We start from the raw sequence: 16,337 nt of genomic DNA on the forward strand, positions 1-16,337 counted from the left end.
CACAGTGACTGGCTGGGTCGACTCTCGGGCTGGCTGCCTCGCTCCTGGGTGGGGCCCCCGAGGCCACGGGTCCAGAGGCGAGGACGGTCATCAGGCCCGTGCCTGCTGAGGCTCTGGTGCTCACGAGGCCCCTTCCCGCCCAAGTGCCACCTGGAGCTACCCGTGGCCCTCGAGGCAGGCAGGGCGGGGGCATCGTCTGCTTCTGCCCAGAGAGGGAGCAGGGCCGCCTGGTGCCACCTGGTACGTGCCCAACTTGGGAAGGCCTAGAGTCAGACTCCGGAGGAAGACCTAGCCGCCACACTCACCACACACGCGGGCGCAGGGGGAGGCACTGTCTCTGGCATCCCCGTCCGTCCCTCTTACAGAGAATGTGGAGGAGGGGGGCGGGGCATGGGGAAGAGTAGGCGCTGGCCTTAGTGTGACCTCGCAGGCAGACCGTTCCCCTGGGACACGTGGGGAAACCGAGGCACGGAGGACTGGAAGACACTTGTCTAGGACCACCAGTTGGTGAGTGGCAAGGCCAGGAAGCAAACCCAGGTGTGCCGGCTGCAGCCTGCCTGGCAAGGGCCCCTCAGGAAGGGGCAGAGCTGCCCCAGCCCCTGGGTCTCACTCACTCTGCTCTCTCTCTCCCAGGGCCAGCGGTTCCACCACTACCGAGTCCCTAGGGATAAAGATGCCTTCCCGCAGCCGTCGAGGACCCTGGGACCCCCGCGGTACCGCCCCGCCGCCAATGGCGCCCAGAGCTCCGGCAGGAAAGCGGGCCCGGCTGTGGCAGCTCCCCAGCACTGGCAGGCCAAGGGTGGCCCGGAGCCCTGTGAGCTGCCGGGTCCTGGGACCCCAAGACTGGCCCGAAACGCCAGCCCCCAGGCCGACGTCAGGGCCGCCGAGGAGCATTCCAGCCCCTTCGGAATCCCGTACTCCAAACTGTCCCAGTTGAAGCACCTGAAGGCCAGGATGGGTGGCCAGTGGGCTTCATCCGACTCTAAACGGCAGGCCCAGGCCCCCCGGGACTGCAAGGACCCCTAACACCTCGTGCCCGGGCCTGAAGCCACGCCATCCACGGCTTCCACCCCAGCCCGGGCTCACCGCGCAGGTGCTCCCTGGCCGCCCTGACCTCCAGAGACACCCTGGAAGAAAGGAAGGTAGGGAGGGCGGTGACCTCACCTGGTCGGTGCACCAGTACCAGGTGGCCATGACGGTCAGGCCGAAGGTCATCCCGGTCCACGGGAGGTCCCCCGTGGAGGGGTCTCGGAACATGTGCATGGCGTCTGCCCGCGGCACGTGGCAGGTGGTGTTGGAGATGATCCTGGATGGGACGGCCCGGGCGTAGGCTGATGCCAGCTGATCATACCCGCCGATCTGCTCGAACGCTGGAGGGGGTGGGCGGGACAGGCACGGTTGGTGGCTGGTGGCCGTGACTCCCAGCCCCACTGCCCTCATCTCACGAGTAACTTCTTAATGCATCAAACTCAACTTTTCCCACTTCACCTTTTCCAGTGTCTGGAAAGGTATGGAGGTAGAGGGTTTTAAAATAGGTGAATTCAAAGGACTATTTTATTTGTATTTAAAATGATAATATTAAATGAGCATTCCACACGAGGGCACCCCAGTGTCCCGCCGGCCTCTGGACGCCCACCAGCCTGAGGCGAGGAGCTCTCTGCCAGGCTGTCGACCCAAGGAAGCAAACATGCCTTTTCTTGGCATTCGAGGACCTTCCTGAGGGATCTGAAGGGCTAACGTCCTGACCCAGGGGCTTCCAAAGGACATGACTTCGGCAGAGCTGAGTATGGCTGGGGGATGTGGCACTGAGAAGGGACACAGAGTCCCCAGAGGGGCAGGGGCACCACCAAGGCTACACCGCCAGCCGGCCGGCGCGAGCCAACCACGTTCACCCCCTCACTGCTCCTGTCTGCCTCGGGGTCTGGGCCCACCTGTGGCTTTTGCTTTGTCTGTGGTCACTCCCCCGCCCCCATCCAGACCAGGCCTGGCTGCCTGGGTGCCTCTCCCGCAGTGGGCTCCGGGTACACAGGCCCCTGGTCTGTGAGGAGGCTGGGCAGCCACAGGCCCCACTCCCCCGCCTTCCCCAGCAGGAGGCCCGCTGCCCGGACTCTGGGCTCCCGGCACCAGTGCCACCTGTAGCCCAGGCCAGGCCAGGGGGAGTGCTCAGAGCGAACGGACGAACACCAGACACGGGTCAGAAACTGCCCAGCCACAGGGTCCTAGAGTCTGAGTCTGGAAGAGACCATTTGCTCTCCGTGGGATCCTCCTGGCTCTGCTTGCATACTTCCCGGGATGGGGATCTCACTACCCCTGGGGCAGCCCCCACCCCGAGCTTCCTCCCTGTTCCCAGACCAGGAGATCCAAACCCCCCTCCTCTCCACCTTGCCTTTGTCCCGCTGGCTTCTTGAGATCTTGGACATGCTTTGAAACAATGGGGGCAGATGTCCAGGCAGGTCTGTGGTCTCCCAAGTGTGTCTGCACACCCACCCGCAGCCCTGCTCCCATTCAGCCCCGAGCCCGCGTGGGTGCGGACAGCCCTGCCTCCTGAGTCAGGTCCGCAGCCAGATGCCAGCCGGCCCGGAGCTGGTGACAGAAGTGCCACTGGGCAGCAGGGGTGGGAGGGGAGCAGGCCTCTGTCACCCAGGGGAGGCCGGTGGGGGGCTGACTGCCTCGTGGCTTGACCTTGGCTTGACCTCGTGAGGCCACCCACCCCCAGTGCGGACACCGGGGCCCTGACAGGGCGGCACCCAGACCCCAAAGGACTCACTGCTGTGACAGTCCCCATGGCCTCTCACCTTTGACCGTCAGGATCACGGCTCCCACCACCATGATGAGCGTTTGCAGGGTGTCTGTGTAGATCACAGCGGCCAGGCCCCCTGTGGGTGGAGACGAGAGAACTGGAGGGGCCCTGGCCTCGACAGGGGAGGGACAGGGAGGTGAGCAGAGCTCCGGGAGGGACAGCTGTTCCACATCGACGTCCCCTGCCCTTGCACGGGTGGGTGAGCTGTGGACGCAGCAGCCAGGCCAGCGGAGCCAGCTGCAGAAGCCCAGGTGCCTGACACGAACTGGCCAGGTCCCAGGCTGTGGGAGGGGGCGGCCCCCTGCCCCCCACCAACCGCTCGGGTTCCCGTGCATGTCCACAGGCCACACCTGCCACCCGCAGGCGCCGTACCTGCGATGGTGTACAGAGCCGTGACGGCGAGCATGAGGATGGTGGACAGGTAGAAGTTCCAGCCCAGGCAGATGTGCACGAAGAGGGCCCCCGCGTACAGGTCGATCTGGGGACGGGAAAGGGGTGTGTGCAGGGGCCCGAGGTAACCGCAGGACCCGGAGCGCCACACACCCGACGTAGAGGAAGAAGGGGAGACCCCCCCCCACCTTCCAGGGACTGTTCTGAAGGGGAGGAAGTCCTGGCTGTGGACAAGCAGTGTGCAGGGGACGTTGCTGATGTTAATAAAGTCCTGAGTGGCCTCTGCCCACCAGGGAGCGGTGTTGCTGTTCAGTCTGGCCCCTGCCTGGGGATGGAAAAGGGAGTCCGGGAGGGCTTCCTGGAGGTGGGGGGTCCAAGAAGACGAGTGAGCCTCCATCTCCAGACCCACGTCTGTCTGGGTCCCTGGGTCCCTGTTCTCTGCTCCCTGTTAAGCAGGGCACCCCAAGAAGAAACCAGATGTGTGCCAGGGGTGGGCTGGGGGAACAGAGGGGCCGTCTCACTTATTGACCCACCATGGGGTTGACACTGAAGCCAGGACCACGGCTCAGGCCGAGGCTGCTTCCTAGGGCTGAACTGGACACAGTCCTGCCATCCCAGGCCCTGGGGCAGCACAGAGGCAAGAGTTGAAGCCCTGAGGCGAGTCTTCTAGCCTCAGCACTGGAATGGGCCTTACGGACCACAACTGCCCGCCCCTCCCCACTGCGCAGTGGGTGCCCAGGGAAGGAGGGAGGACCCGATCCTGCGGGACCTAGGGCTGGGCCAGGGTCCCTCCCCACCGCAAGTTTCCGAAACTGCCATTCTGGGCTTGCTTAATGGCAGGGAGATAACCCAAAATACAGCCTTTGGGGCCAAGAGGCTCCTCAGAGAGCTAGGCAAGCCCGCGGGTCAGCTGAGCTTGCCGAGTGGGGGACAGTCTGCCCGAGGCCTGGGGCACCGGCCGAGCTAGGAGCTGACCAGCCCCGCTCGGAGTCAGGCTTGTGGAACCCCTGCTTCCCCCAGGCTCCTCCCCTCCCCTCTCCTGGAGAGGGCACCTGCCAGCGTGGGCACTCAGACAAGGTGTTCTCGGGAGTCGGCGGCCCCTCACTCTGGCCCCCCCAGCCCCCGGCTGCGAGTGTGTGTGTCCACCTCCAGCCCAAGCTAAGAAGCCCAGAGCTGCTGGATATCAGAGCAGGAAGGACTCTCCAAGTCCCCTGTCCCGTCAGACCAGGGACAAACGGAGGCCCATGGAGGGCAAGCGACCTCCCCAAGGCGAGGCTCTGGCAGGTATCAGAGATGGAGGAGACCGGCAACGGAGCAGGGGGGGCTCTAGAAAGTAGCAGCCCCTCCTCCCACCTGGCAGGTATCAGAGATGGAGGGGACCGGCGACGGAGCAGGGCGGCTCTAGAAAGTAGCAGCCCCTCCTCCCACCTGGCAGGTATCAAAGACGGAGGGGACCGGCGACGGAGCAGGGGGGCTCTAGAAAGTAGCAGCCCCTCCTCCCACCTGGCTGTCCTCCAGCCACTGCTCAAGACCACTCCCTGGACCCCATCTGCCTCAGAGGACAGCCCTGGCCTGTGCGCCCAGCCTCCAGGCTCTGGCCACGCATCCCTTTAAGCCCAGGTAAGTCTGGTCACGCCGACATTCCACGCCAGGCACTTTGCTGCCTCCAGGCCTTGGCCCGCCCAAGTCCCTCTGCCCTGGGACCTCCCATCTCTGCATCTCACCGCTCAGGACTCAGCCCGCCCCGACGCCCTGCTCCCCGACTGCTCTACTGCTCAGGGACTTCCTTCCAGGGCAGCAGATCTGAAGAGTGATGCGCGGGCAGCGGGAACAGCACAGGCACAGGTGTGGAGGTGGGACTTTAGCCGCCGACCCCCTGGGGACCCTACGCAGCTGCCGCTGGAGGCCAGCAAATGTGCGGTTGCCTGCTGGCTCTAAAGGAGACCCCGCGAGGAGCCTCAGACGACCCCCGGCCGGATCTGACCTCTCCTTCTGCCGACGGAGCTCCCTCTCCTGGGGCCCCAGGTGAGCTGCAGCCTGCTAGAAGCTAAGAGCCCCGCTCGGACCTGGGTCTGTGTCCCTGGTGAGCACGTCGCCTTACCTCCTGAGCCTCTGGGTAAAGTGTGGGTGCAGATGTGGAGAAACACAGGCACTTGTGCTCGGCCCCCTCTGGCCCTGCTGGCCTCTGCAGGCCCTGCGCAGGGCAGGCCGCGGAGGCGCAGGCGGGACCCCTGAGGGAGCCGCTCCACTCCATAGAGCGGGGCACGGGCGCAGAGGCACGAAGCAACTGGCCCAAAGCTGCACGGTTGTGAGCAGGGCTGCGGGTTTTAGGGCTGACCCTCGGGGCCCCTGAGAGGGTTGACCCCCCCCTTCCTGCACCATCCCACGGGCTTGCAGGGGCCATGAGCCCCGGACATGGGAGGGAGCTGGGCTGAGCTGACCTGCAGGCTAGGGCTGATCCGCTGGCTCGTCACAGCTTCTCAGCACCCCGAGTTCCCCACAGGCACGTGCCCCCTGGCTGGGCCCTGCCCTGTCCTGGCCACCTTCCTGCATGGGACCCTACTGCCCCCTCCCTTTGTGGATAGCAGAGAAGCTGGGCAGGTCCCTGCACTGACATTTACCACGAGTTTACCCCAAATCAGCCTGTGTCCCCAACCCCCAACCTCGCCCATCTCCACAGAGGCCATCGCTGTCCCTTCAGTGTTCTGGACACGTCTCACCTTTGCCACACTCCCTGCACCCAACCCACCGGCCACGGCTGTTGATTCCCAAAGTACTCCTGCCCGCCTCCACTTTCCCCACCCTGGGCCCCATCCCTTTGGAATCCCCTCGCTGGTCCCTCCTGCACTCGGCTTGTTCAGAGGGAGCGCCGAGGTCTCTGCATCTCCACTCGCGCAGAATGAAACCCACCTCCCGGCCCAGAGGCCCTGCACGCACCCTCTCCCCAGCCCCATCGGCTTCCCTCGGCGGCTGGACCACTGTCTCCAAAGCAAGCCTGTCCCTTGCTCCTTCTCTTCCGTCCAGATTTTAGCCCTGCATTTGCTGCACTGATCACCCTTGTACCACTCAGTGCGGATGCACTGCTCTGCTGACTTATCTCATCTGCCTGGAAGGAAAGGTCCTTGAGAACGAGAAATGGGTTCATCATGGGTGCCCACCCAGGGCCTGGCACACAGTAGGTGCTCAATAAACAGGCACGTTTGCATAGACCAGGGGCTGGTACACTACAGCCCACAGGCTTGATCCCATCAGGCGCACTGGTGTGTCTTTCAAACGCCAACAGCAAACTTCAGTGGTGTGTAAGTGGCATGCAAAACTGAGCATACTTTCTATCTGGCCCCTCACGGAAAACCCAGCCGAGCCTGACATAGATGATTCCATTCAGTCCCATGAGGTGTGCCGGGCACCTAGTACCACTGGGGATACACCAATGAACAGAGAAAAAATGGGGGAGGCAGACTGTGGCCATTCTAATGAAATCATTTAGCATAAGAAGGTAGCACATGTGTGAAAGACAGGGGCGCAGGTCTGCACCTGCGGGGCAGCCGAGGGCCTCGCTGAGAGGGTGAGCTGTGAAAGACCTGAGAGGCAGGGGCGTGAGCCACATGGATATCCAGGAGAAGAGGTTCCAGCCAGAGGACACAGCAGGTGCAAAGGCCCTGTGGCAGGGTCATGCCTCGGGTGTGCTCGGTGTAGCTGGAGTGATGCCTGCGTCGGGAGAAGCAGGAGAGGTGAGGGTCTTGCTGGCCACGGTTGGCCTTTACCCTGAGTGGCCTGGGGTGTCAGGTCGGGTTTCTCTATTTCCCAGAGCACACGGTGATGGAGCTCGGTTCCCCCCGAGCCCGTGTGAGGCCCCCTGCCACCCATGGCTTGCTCTCTCTGCAGACCACTGTCCCCACATGGGGGCTGGTGGCAGGCGGGCCCTGTGGTCTCTGGACAGGCTGCAGCTGGTGAGGGTCCTGGGCGTTCTTGGGGCTCCACCCAGCAAGGTCAGGGCCTCTGGGGGCCGGCTGGGCACACACACTGCAAACAGCTTCAGCCCAAAACATTAGCTGGGGGGCCCCAGTCCCTCCCAGACCCAGCGCGGCAATCCGCATTCCTCCTGCTTCCCTGTCCGCTTCATCCAGGCAGCCCCAGCCTTGAGGCTCCCCATTTTATAGGTGGGCAAACTGAGTCATCCCATCACAAAGTGGAGTCTGAAGTACCACGCCTGGCTCCTTCAGTGCCACACGGCAGCGCTCGGGCCCACTGGGCTCTAACGGTTGTCCCTGCCCGATTCAGCAAGTGGTGGCCACTCCCTAGGCCTCAATCGTCTTGTCTGTAAACAGGGCTGCACACAAGGGGGCCTCGAAGGATCCCCCACTTTGCCCCCCAACCCCGACATTCTGGACGTCCTGCCCAAGCTACGAGTGTGACGTGTGAGCTCTGCCTCAGAGCCACCAGTAGGACGAACAGGGGGGTGGGCGGAGACGAAACCCCTTCCACCAGGGGTTGGCCTCACCAGACTGCCCCCCGCCCCCCGCCTCTCGCCCCTGTCCCCTCCAGTCCATCCTCTGGGGGTGCCGGTGGCACTAACACAGACCTGACCGTGTCACCTCTGCTCAAAGCCTCCAGGGCCCCTGGGGCACTCCTCACTCATCTCTGACGGAGCCCCCTGGGCCAGGGCAGGAACTGCCACCCAAGAGCCAGCTGCGGCCCTCAGGTCTGGCTCGTGTGATGGCTGGTCCACCTCAGCTGCCACCGCTCCCGGTCACCTCCCTCCCAGCTCCTCCTCTGCTCCCGAGGCGCCTGACTCCTGCAGTCTGGGCCTCCGGACGGGACCACCCCAGACGCGCCCTACGCCGCGCACCTCTCTCCTTGGCGTTTGCACCCCCCATGCCGTGCGCACCCCCTTCTCCACTAGACCCCAACCAACGCAACCCCAGCAGGCACCGCCAACCCCTCTTCTGGGTCCGCACTGTCCCCGCCGCCCACCGTGACACACCTGCGTCCCCCTGTACTGAGGCCCTGCTGCCAGGGAGGCGGCCGGCACGGGGTGGGGGGGGAGGGAGGGGGAGGGGAGGAGCCCGCGTGGGAACTGGGCCTGGAGAGCAGCGGCGCCGTCCTGGTCAGTGGAGGGAAGCCCCAGGGGAGAACTCTTAGGATCTGTCCAGGGAAGAAGGCGGCGCCTGCTCTCTAAACACCCCGAAACCCACCCAGAAGGAGACGTGCAGACGTGCAGCTCCGGTGAAGGCCCGGCCGGCCGAGGCTCCCGGGGCTGCAGGGGCCGCGGAGGAGGAAGCCCCGGCCACGCTCTCAGAAGCGCCAGGCCTCACGCGGGAGGAAGCAGGCTCGGGGCTGGGCGGGCTCGCTCGGCCGGAAGCAGGCCGCCCAGGACCCGCCGTCCACCTCTGAGCCCTCGCAGGGGCCGGAGCTGGAGCGGCTGCACGGCCTCAGGGGACCGGCAGGCACTGAGGACTCGGGAGGGAGAACCCGAGGCCTGGTGCTGCCGCGGAGTTCTCGCGCGCCGGGGACCAGCTCCCCGCCCTCCCGGCCTCCGTCTCCCTACCTGTGGAACGCAGGGTGTGGACAGGACGCGCCCCACGCTGGCCCTCCAGCGGGGCCAGGCCAGGCCCCCAAGGGAAGGGGGGCGCCTCGGGGTCAGCCTAGCGGAGGACTGACAACCAAACGGCCTCACGGGCCAGAGACCTCGGGCTCTGGGTGCCCCCTAGTGGGCGGTCCCGGCTCACCCGGTGCCGGCCCTTAACCGTAACCCCTGACACCCCGCATCCAGAACCTGGGCAAAGCAGGAGTCACGGGGCCTGCGTTCTGACCCCAAATTCGCCGGCTGCTGAGCCCAGCCCCAGGGTGCTGGGCCAGCTGTGTGACCCTGGGCAAGTCAGTGTGCCTCTCTGGGCCTCAGTTTCCCCAGCTGTTAGACAAGGCAGAGACAGATCAAGGGATGTCAGGTCCCTTCGAGGACCCCAGAGCAGGGATGTTCCAGCCAGAAGCTGGGGGTGGGGCAGCTCACCGATATCTTGGTGAAGACAGACAGCAGCAGCGACAGGACAGACAGGTACATGCGTATCCGTTGGCCTCCATAGCGCTTCTGGATGTATTCAGGCATGGTGACAATCTGGCGGGGGCACGGGGGCAGGGGTTAAGCGTGCTGCGAGACCACAGCCCACGTTCAGGACCGGGAGCTTCTCACACTCCCAACGCCAGGCCTGGAATTCCAGGCTAAGCGCTCTGATCACATCCTGAGGGGCTCAGGCCTGGGTGTGGCAGGCTGAGACAGGAGGAATGGATTCGGGGGACTGTGCCTGGGGGCACAGGGATGAGTTTGGAGGCCGTGGTGACAAATCCAGTGAGCTTCGGCTGGTTGGGGAGGCTGGCTGTGCCCGACTGAGACAACCAGGAAAGGGGATCCCCTGGACTTAGTGACAGCCCAGCTGGGGCTGAAGGAGTGGTGGAGTCAAGGACAGCGTCCCCTGGGTGTGCCACCCAGGTGTGCAGCCCAGGTGTCTCACCCAGGTGTGTAGCCCAGCGCACAGCCCAGGTGTGCAGCCTGTGTGCTCGGGTAGATGCATCGTCCCCCAGATGCAACACGCAGGTACAGTAGAAACCAACAGACGAGGCCCATGGGCTGAGGTCCGAGGGGACCTGTCTTCGTGGGCTGATGGGAATGTTAGTTGGACTAACAACAAACCCGGAACTGAGAGTTGTGGGTTCACTCACCTTGTGAGTGAAGCCAGGGGTCCTGCCCATCACCACCACCCACTCCAACCAAGGCCCGGACGCAGGCGAGGCTGTCCTGAGGCCCCAGGAGCAGACTCACCTCCGAAGAGATGTAGATGGGCACGAACACCCACGCCAGGGCCAGCAGCACGTACGTGGCCTGAGGGGGACAGAGGCAGAGTAAGGACAGCAGATACCAGGGGTCTGGAGGCCTGAGTTGCCGTGAGAACCTGGGGCGGCCCCGCCCCCGCAGCCCTATAAACAGACGGCCAGGCAAAGGCTCACGGCTTCCCGTGGCTCTTCAGCATTCTGAAGACCCAGCTTCCCCAGGAGCGCCGCCTGCCTGGACGCTGGCCACCCCGGTTGCTGGGAGCTGCCCCTCTGGCCACGGAGGGGTAGGCTCTGATGCAGCCCCATCCAGCGTCTCTCAGGGTTGCTGTGCTTCCTCCCACGGCCCCACACAGCCTGGGCCCGCCTTCCAGGAGCTCACATGCCACTCGAAGCCTGCCACCGCCAGGCCTCCAGCTGCACCCGAACCCGCCAGTCCGATGAAGAGGCCCGAGCCCTCGCTGCTGGCAAAGAGGGAGGCTCCCATCTGGAGGAGAGAGAGGAAAAGGATCTAGCAAGAGGCCCACCCCGACTCCGAGCCCCACCCTTGCCACGTTTTCCAGCACCCCAGCTTGGGGACCCCCTGTCAGTCTCAGCCTGCCCCATCACTGCCTGCTTGGGCTGGCCTGGGGGGTGACATTGGGTGAGGAGGACACACATAGTGACCGCAGGGATGCAGATGAGGGCTGACCTAGAGATCAGATGCGGCCCCACCGGAAGGAGGGGCGGGAGGAGACAGGGTGCACTCACCGGCCCCCACGTCATGTCCCGGCCCGCCAGGAAGTAGCCGCTCACTGTGTTCCTGCTGGCCCGGCACGAGGACTGCAAGGACAGAGGTGGAAACTGGAGCCCTCGCGTGGCTCGTACCGCTGCTGCGGAAACAGTCCGCTGGCTCCCCAAAGACTTAGACACACAGATTATCCCGGGCCCCAGCAAATCCACTCCCAGGATACAGAGAACTGGAAACAGGTGCTCGAGCAAAACCTGTACTCGAATGTTCACAGCGGTGTTATTCACAACAGCCAAAGGGTGGAAACAGCCCCCAGTGCTCATCAGCTGATGGCGTTAGGAGTAGACAGGAGGAGGCCCTCCCCTCTGTGCAGGGTCCTGGGGTTCACTGCGCAAGTCCCTGTCCCCTGAAGCCCCGGGGTTCACCTGTAAATGGGGCTGGCCTTTGGCCCGTGGCTGTGGGACAGTTAGGGTGATGTGCACAGTGCCTGCATAGAAGGGGCCCCGCTGCTGCCCGTGATGACCAAAATCGCTTCTCTCCTATCAAAGGCGGGAGAAACTGGCTTATGAACTAGGCTAGGCTGGTGGACACGGAGTTGTCAAAACAGAGACCCCCAGGTCCTGCACGCCCCTCCCCGCCCCTGGATTCTGGCCCAGCTGGTTTGGGGCAGCCGAGAACCCCTGTGATTCTATCGTTCAGGGCGATGTTCGCCCAGTGAGTCAATCTGACATCGGAGGCGAGGCCAGGAAGACGGCGTGCTGTGCCCGGGCCCCCAGCGTGTCAGCCGCATAGAAGGCCCCAAGCCTCGCACTCGGCCTGCCCTTAGAGAGACTTCCTATTCCTCACTTTAGAGACTGAGAAGCTGCTGCCAGAGAGTGAAAGGGGCTCGGTCAAGGCTCTGACGAATCTCCCCCGGGGCTGGGAGGAGGACCCCGCAGGCACCAGGCCTCCAGGGAGAGGATGCAACGCCCAGGGGACGTGCCGGCCGGTTCCCGCACCCCACTGCCCACCCCAGCTGGTACCACCACCGTCCTCTCACCCATATGCCCACGGCCACGTTCAGGGCAAAATACACGGTTATGATGGTGATGTCGACCACGCTCAGCTGCGGCCCGGGGGCGTGGGGACCGCCGGTAGAGTTGTCCGCAGCCATCCTGCAGCAGGGCCAGCTCGAGCGGGAGGGACTGAGGCCAGGCCAGGGCAGAAAGGGCTTCCCGGCAGGAAATAAATTGATGATTAAACCGAGCCGACGGTGCCACCTCCTGCCCACGGTGTGGCCGCGTGCAGGGAAGCTGCTTCAAAGTGCAGCAACATCTCCTCCACCCCCAGTGGGGATCGAGGGAGTGGGGAGCGCTCGGGGGAGGCTCGGGAAAAGTAAAGGGAGCCTAGTGGATCCAGAGGCAACCAGAATCGTCCCAGAAAGGGGTCGTTACTGAATGGGTGGCTGAACCTGTATGTAATTCGGATAAGAAGCACGGAGGGTTGGGGACAGATGCCCCACTTCTGGGGACACTGCCATGATGGCAGCCACATCCTTCTGCACCCAGCAGGCCGTGAGTGGACCGAGAGGGTCCTGGGATAGTGACTTGCGTCACACGGTTCACTTCCAGCCACGGCAGTCCTGGTCCTAGAACACCCTTCGCTGGACAATAAAGGCCTGTCACCAAATTTCCTGCTCCCTTTTCTAGACCAGTGATCAGGCCAAACCGTCCCATCCTGACCATCCCCTTGGGTCCCCAGGGTCTCCCAGGACCCCAGATACTGGGTCCTAGTATCCAGCAAGCGTCTGCCAGGGGCTGAGAGCCACTATGCTTAGCTCTTCTGCACACTGTCCCCTTTTGCGCTCAGAGTAGGTGGTACGGGTCACAGTCAAGGGACGAAGGCAGGAGGCTGGCCACCGGTCCCTGCACGACCGCTTGAGGGCCAGAGCTGGGCTTCAGCTCCACATCTGACCCCAGATGCTCCCTGTTGGTGGCAATGATGTCTCTGGTTCCACTGGGTCCTTCCTGTTCAGATTGCTCACTAATTAAATCAGTGTGTACAGCCGGGTGGGTCTCCGTGTGTGACATTTGGGGTTTAACCAGGACACGCAACCCCTCCAGAAGTGTTAATGAGTGAACGGCTGCCACTGGGAACACACTGGCCTGCAAAACCAACTGTGCCTGTTACTCGGTAACCAAGGCAGAGGGTTTAAAGATTAATCCCCTCACATGCGGGACTAGACGGGGAAGAAAAAGTAAGTCACTGCTTACGGTAAAGTCAGGCAGGCTCAGACCGCCCCTCCCCAACTATCCTCACCTTCAAGTAACTAGCCTCTCAGGTGGTGTTACTTCCCAAGCCATTGCTAGAAATGTATCGTGAATCAAAAGATCACTTTGTACTGGTCAGAAGGACACAACGGGATAACGTCCAGATTTATGAAACTGGTCTCCTAAAGATGCAGTAGCTGAAAGAACAGTATTTGGTCCCCGCTCCGCAGCCTGGGTCTCGGAAGGAAATAAACCACTTAGAGACAACACTGCCACCCACTCCACCTTCTGATCAAAAGGCCTGGGTAAAGGAGGCCAAGAAGAGCTGATGGATGGGGACAGCGAGAGGGCGGCAGTGGAGGAAATGAAGGAAGCCTTTACGTCCTGTTTACAAACACCACTTCTGACACCAAATGTGTGTGGGTTTTCTCCACTCCGACCAATTCTCCATCCCTCTGGACACCAACCGGGTGTCCTGTGACTCAACTCAATTCTGACATTATCTGCGAGTTAGCGCAGACCCCACAGGCTAAGGGCTCAGTCCGGCAAAACTGCTCCCACTTCAGATGCCAGGTGCAAGTCCTGGGCCTCCCGTACTTCTGCTGAGCGTCTGTAAATTGGGAGCTCCCATACCCCTTCTTCAGGGTTGATAATTTGCTAGGATGGCTCACAGAACTCAGGGAAACACTCGATTACTTATGATTATTATAAAGGATATTTCTACAGGATTCAGATGAAGAGGTCCATTGAGTGAAGTCCAGAAGAGTCCTAGCACCAGTGTGTTCACCAACCTGGGACAGTGTGTTCCCTTCATCGTGTGGGGTTTTTATGGAGGTGTTATCACCTAGGCATGATGGATGAGATCACTGACACTAATAATTAGCTCAAGACTGCAAGTTGCAATCCTCTCATCATGCCTTGGTCTTTCTGGTGTCCGGCCCCCATCCTGAAGCTCTCTAGGGGCCACTGGACTGTATACTTTAAAATAGTTTAAGTGGTGAATTTTATGTTATGTGCATTTTACCTTGAGGATAAAATAAATAGGCTTCTGGAATTTAAAAGGCTTTAGAGGTCTTGTCCTCCTGCAGAGATGTACTGAACCAAGGTAGAACCCTGCACCTATTAAGATTTTCTTCAAATAAACAGCAATACAATAACAGTAGGGGACTCTAATGTCTCACTCTAACAATGCATAGATCATCCAGACAGAGAAGCATAAGGATACAGTGATTTGAACAACACTACAAACCAAGAGACCTAACAGACATATGCAGAACATTCTATCTAATGACAGCAGAATACATATTCTCAAGTGCATATGGAACATTTTCTAGAATAGACTATATGTTGGGCCACAAAAGAGGTCATAGCAAATTCAAGAAGAATGAAATCATACCAAGTATCTTCTCTGACCACAGAGGTGTGAAACTAGAAACCAATAACAAGAAGAAAACTGGAAAATTCACAAATACATGGAAATTAAGCAACACCCTCCTGAACAACCAATGGATCAAAGAAGAAATTATAGGGGAAATAAAAAAGTTTCTTGAGACGGATAAAAATGGAAACACAACATACCAAAACTTATAGGTTGTAGCAAAAGCAGTTCCAAGAGGGAATTATATAGCAATAAATGCCTCAATTAAGAAGCAAGAGAGATCCCCCCAAAATAACCTAACACTATGACTCAGGGAACTAGGAGAAAAACAAATGGAGCCCAAAGTTAGCAGAAGGAAGGGAATAACAAAGACTAGAGTAGAAATAAATGAAATAGAGAACAGGAAAACAATAAAAAAGATTAACCAAACTAAGAGCTGGTTCCTTAAAAAAATTTAAAAATTGACAAAACTTTAGTTAGATTAACCCAGGAAAAAAGAGAGGACACATATCAACAAAATTTTAAATGAAAAAGGAGACATTACAACCGATACCACAGGAATACAAAGGATGACAAGAGGCTACTATGAACAACTATATGCCAACCAACTGAACAACCTACAATAAATGGAAAAATTCTTAGAAACATACGAACTACCAAGATTGAATCAGGAAGAGATAGAAAGTCTGAACAGACCGATTACTGATAATGAGATTGAGTCAGTAATCATAAATTTCCAAATGAAGAAAAGCCCAGGACCAGATGGCTTCACTGGTGAATTCTGCCAAACATTAGAGAATTAATGACAATCCTTCTCAAAATCTTCCCAAAAACATCAAAGAGGAGCTTGAACACTCTCAAGGTCATATGACAAGGCTTGCATTACCCTGATGCCAAAGCCAGAAAAGGACACTACAAGTAAAGAACCAATATCCCTGATGAATTTAGATGCAAAAACTCTCAATAAAATACTAGCAAACCAAACTCAGCAGCACATTAAAAGGATCATTCACCATGATTAGGTGAGATTTATACTGGGATGCAAGGATAGTTCAACATATGGAAATCAATGTGATAAATCACATTAATAGAAAGAATGAAAAAAAACTCATATGATCCCTCAATAGAGGCAGAATAAGCATTTGACAAAATTCAATATCCATTCATGATAAAAACTCTTAACAAAGTAGGTATAGAAGGAAGTTCCTCAACATAATAAAGGCCATGTATGAAAAGCCCACAGCTAACATCATACTCAGTGGTGAAAGGCTGAAAACTTTTCCTCCAAGATCAGGAACAAGACAAGAGTGTTCCCTCTCCCCACTCCTATCCAACACAGCACTGGAAGGCCTTGCCAGGGCAGTCAGACAAGAAACAGAAACAACAGGCCTCAGAATTGGAAAGGAAGAAGTAAAACTGTCTCTATCTGAAGATGACATTATATGTATAAAAAATCCTAAAGACTCCACCAAACCAAAACAAAAACAAACAAAAAAACCCTGTTAAATCTAGTCAACAAATTCAGTAAAGTTGCAGAATACAAAATTAACATACAAAAGTCAGTAGCATTACTAGACACTAACAACAAATTACCTGAAAAGGAAATAAGGAAAATGATCCCATTTACAATAGCATCAAAACCAATAAAATACTTGGGGATAAACTTAACCAAGGAGATGAAAGATCTCTACTCTAAAAACAGTAAGACACTGATGAAATTGAAGAAGATGCAAATAAATGGAAAGGTATCTTGTGTTCACAGATTGGAAGAATTAATATTGTTAAAATGTCAATACCGCTAAAAGCCATCTACAGAGTCAATGCAATTCCTATCAAGATTCCAATAGTGTTTTTTAGAGAAGTAGAAAAAAACAATCCTAAAATTTACAGGGAAACACAAAAGACCCCAAATAGCCAAATCCTGAGAAAGAAGAACAAAGCCGGAGGCATCACACTTCCTGATTT

The 16,337-nt window shown here is 58.8% G+C and overlaps 2 protein-coding genes and 1 long non-coding RNA gene across 3 annotated transcripts in view; 1 reads left to right on the forward strand and 2 right to left on the reverse strand.

Moving 5' to 3' along the window:
• Nucleotides 1–1,604, forward strand: part of FAM83G (family with sequence similarity 83 member G) — a 30,330-nt gene extending 28,726 nt beyond the window's left edge. The window contains exon 6 of the mRNA XM_004266798.3: nucleotides 634–1,604. Within this exon, the coding sequence (XP_004266846.1) occupies nucleotides 634–1,026 (393 nt within the window). The 3' untranslated portion in view covers nucleotides 1,027–1,604. The remainder of the gene's footprint in view (nucleotides 1–633) is intronic.
• Nucleotides 1,083–12,155, reverse strand: LOC101283063 (sodium/glucose cotransporter 5). The gene is made up of 9 exons (XM_049701955.1): nucleotides 11,785–12,155; nucleotides 10,766–10,837; nucleotides 10,398–10,502; nucleotides 10,008–10,067; nucleotides 9,201–9,305; nucleotides 3,173–3,278; nucleotides 2,796–2,876; nucleotides 1,165–1,370; nucleotides 1,083–1,127 (listed from the first exon to the last, which is right to left on the reverse strand). The coding sequence occupies exons 1-9, from the start codon at nucleotides 11,896–11,898 to the stop codon at nucleotides 1,083–1,085; spliced, it is 894 nt and encodes a 297-aa protein (XP_049557912.1). The 5' UTR covers nucleotides 11,899–12,155.
• Nucleotides 3,343–4,781, reverse strand: LOC125962092 (uncharacterized). The gene is made up of 3 exons (XR_007473497.1): nucleotides 4,694–4,781; nucleotides 4,544–4,618; nucleotides 3,343–4,467 (listed from the first exon to the last, which is right to left on the reverse strand). It is a non-coding gene; the product is annotated as an uncharacterized LOC125962092 (long non-coding RNA).
• Nucleotides 12,156–16,337: the final 4,182 nt, after the last annotated feature.

This window comes from Orcinus orca, chromosome 19, assembly GCF_937001465.1.
Source record: "Orcinus orca chromosome 19, mOrcOrc1.1, whole genome shotgun sequence".
In the NCBI taxonomy this organism is placed as follows: domain Eukaryota; kingdom Metazoa; phylum Chordata; class Mammalia; order Artiodactyla; family Delphinidae; genus Orcinus; species Orcinus orca.

Bases quoted from the DNA above. Each gene is read 5' to 3' on its own strand.
- LOC101283063 (XM_049701955.1), bottom strand. From the start codon at position 11,898: ATGGCTGCGGACAACTCTACCGGCGGTCCCCACGCCCCCGGGCCGCAG. The intron at 10,838-11,784 runs GTGAGAGGACGG...CTGTCCTTGCAG, and splicing joins ACGTGGCCGTGGGCATATGG to TCCTCGTGCCGGGCCAGCAG. The intron at 2,877-3,172 runs GTACGGCGCCTG...CTCCACCCACAG, and splicing joins GGCTCTGTACACCATCGCAG to GGGGCCTGGCCGCTGTGATC.